Source organism: Athene cunicularia (genome assembly GCF_003259725.1).
Source record: "Athene cunicularia isolate RWA chromosome 20 unlocalized genomic scaffold, athCun1 chr20_part2, whole genome shotgun sequence".
Lineage (NCBI taxonomy): Eukaryota > Metazoa > Chordata > Aves > Strigiformes > Strigidae > Athene > Athene cunicularia.
Window position 1 is genome coordinate 855,160 of NW_020799126.1, and position 1,803 is coordinate 856,962.

The window sequence follows — 1,803 nt, forward strand, 5'->3', positions numbered from 1 at the left end:
GCCAAGAGGATGCGGCTGGAGATCTACCAGACCTCCCAGGTACGGCGGGCGAGGGCGGGCAAGGGCCAGGGCGTCTTGCGGCGGGCGGGGCAAAGGAGAGACGGTTCTGAGCAGTTTGGCGAAGCGTTTTTAAAAAAGTCTTCCTACAAGTCAGAGGGCTGCAGGACGGGTCCCCGTGGTGCGTTCTGAGACGCAGGCCGGCGGGGATGGGGACGCCGGTTCGGGCTGGACACGCCGCAGCCGCGGGACACCAGGCAGAGCGCGGCCGGGCTCCTCGCTGGAGTAAGTCTGTGTTTCCCCCGTGCAGGACGAGCCGATCGCTCTAGACAAGCAGCACTCCAGAGACTCCACAGCCATCACCCACTCCTCCTACTCACTGCCAGCTTCATCTTACTCCCAAGACCCGGTCTACATCAATGGAAGCCTGAACTACAGCTACCGTGGCTACGGGTCCCTGGGGGGCAGCCTGCAGCCACCCGCCTCGCTCCAGACGGGCAACCACAGTAACGGTAAGTGGCCACACACTGCACCGGGGCCATGGGGAGCCCGCGCAGCCGTCACCGTGCCCAGGCAGCGTGTCGTGGGCTTCCCTGCTGCCAGCGGAGGGCTCTGCCCGGCTGCTGAGCTCCCCTCGCCAGCGGGCAGTTAATTGTTGAACTGAACTTGGAAGGACGGTCTAGGTGGCACTGGTGGAGGGAAGGAGTGTCACTTAAAAAAAAAAAAGAGAATCTGTACAAGCTATTAATTATTAACAGGAGCGGGCGCCTATCACTGCCCTGATCTCATTGCTGGTATGAGCTGTTCCCTTCCCAGCCTGCGCCGACCGCTTGGAGACAGGGACGGGGTCGGGGCTGGGGAAGTTCGGGGGCTCCGCGGCAGCGCCCGGGGCACAGCCGTCTCCTGCCGCAGCGCGGGAGGGCAGAGAGGGGCCGGGGGCCGCGGGGGAGAGGCAGCTGAGAGAACAGGCCTGAGGCTGCAGAGCAGGAAGGTGGAATGGGAGAACAGGCAGGGCTGGAGCGGCCGGAGCGGAGTAGCTGGGGCCAAGCTGGGCACGGGGGGAGGCCCTGGGGTACCTGGAGACTCCCTGGCACCCAGGTGAGGGAGCTGGGGATGGGGCAGAGGGGCAGCAGCCCCCTGTCTTTGCCCTCCCGCAGTGGTGGCAGGAGAGGCCGGAGCCCACGCTGGTCCTCGGCCAGTCCTCCGGCAATCTCCAGGTTGCCTTCGCTTGCCCCAGCGCTCTCTGGGCTCCTGCCCTGCCCCTGCCCACCCCGAGGGGAGTGAGGATTTGGAAGGATGTGATTTCCGGAGCCCTGAGAGATGCCTGTCTGGGATTAACTCTTATCATCCCTTCCTAATGCTTCTTAACCCTGAATAAAGATCCCGCCCCAGCCTCCAGCTGCCGAGCCCTAATCCCGGCAGCCCCCGAGGTGGCCGTGGTTCCCCTCCGGAGCAGCGGTCGGGCACACGGCAGCACCTTGCTTCTTTCTGATGGATTTTTAAACCTCTCCTTCACATTTATTTCTTCCCCTTTGGCCAAGCTCTTGCCCGCTCCACCCGAGGCGGGAGCGCGCAGCCGTGGCGCTGCGAGGCGCTGGGCCTCCCGTGAGCAGGAACCGGCGGCGCTTTGCTGCCCGCAAGCGTCTCCTCCATCCCCCACCCAGGCGGTTCCCAGCCCCTTCTCCTTGCTGAGCCGGGAAACGGCTCCGTTTACTGCTGCCTTTTCTGCCCAGTGCAATTGCTTTCGCATGAGAGCCTCCTCCTCCTCCTCTTCCCCTCCTCCTCCTCCTCCTCCTCCTTTCTTCC

At 64.3% G+C, this 1,803-nt stretch overlaps 1 protein-coding gene across 1 annotated transcript in view; it reads left to right on the forward strand.

The window, feature by feature from the left end:
- The window catches only part of NOL4L (nucleolar protein 4 like), a 36,045-nt gene extending 35,207 nt beyond the window's left edge, over positions 1-838 (forward strand). Inside the window, exons 7-8 of the mRNA XM_026862365.1 lie at positions 7-39; positions 308-838. Coding sequence (XP_026718166.1) covers positions 7-39; positions 308-649 — 375 coding nt within the window. The 3' untranslated portion in view covers positions 650-838. The remainder of the gene's footprint in view (positions 1-6; positions 40-307) is intronic.
- The last annotated feature ends 965 nt before the right edge of the window (positions 839-1,803 follow it).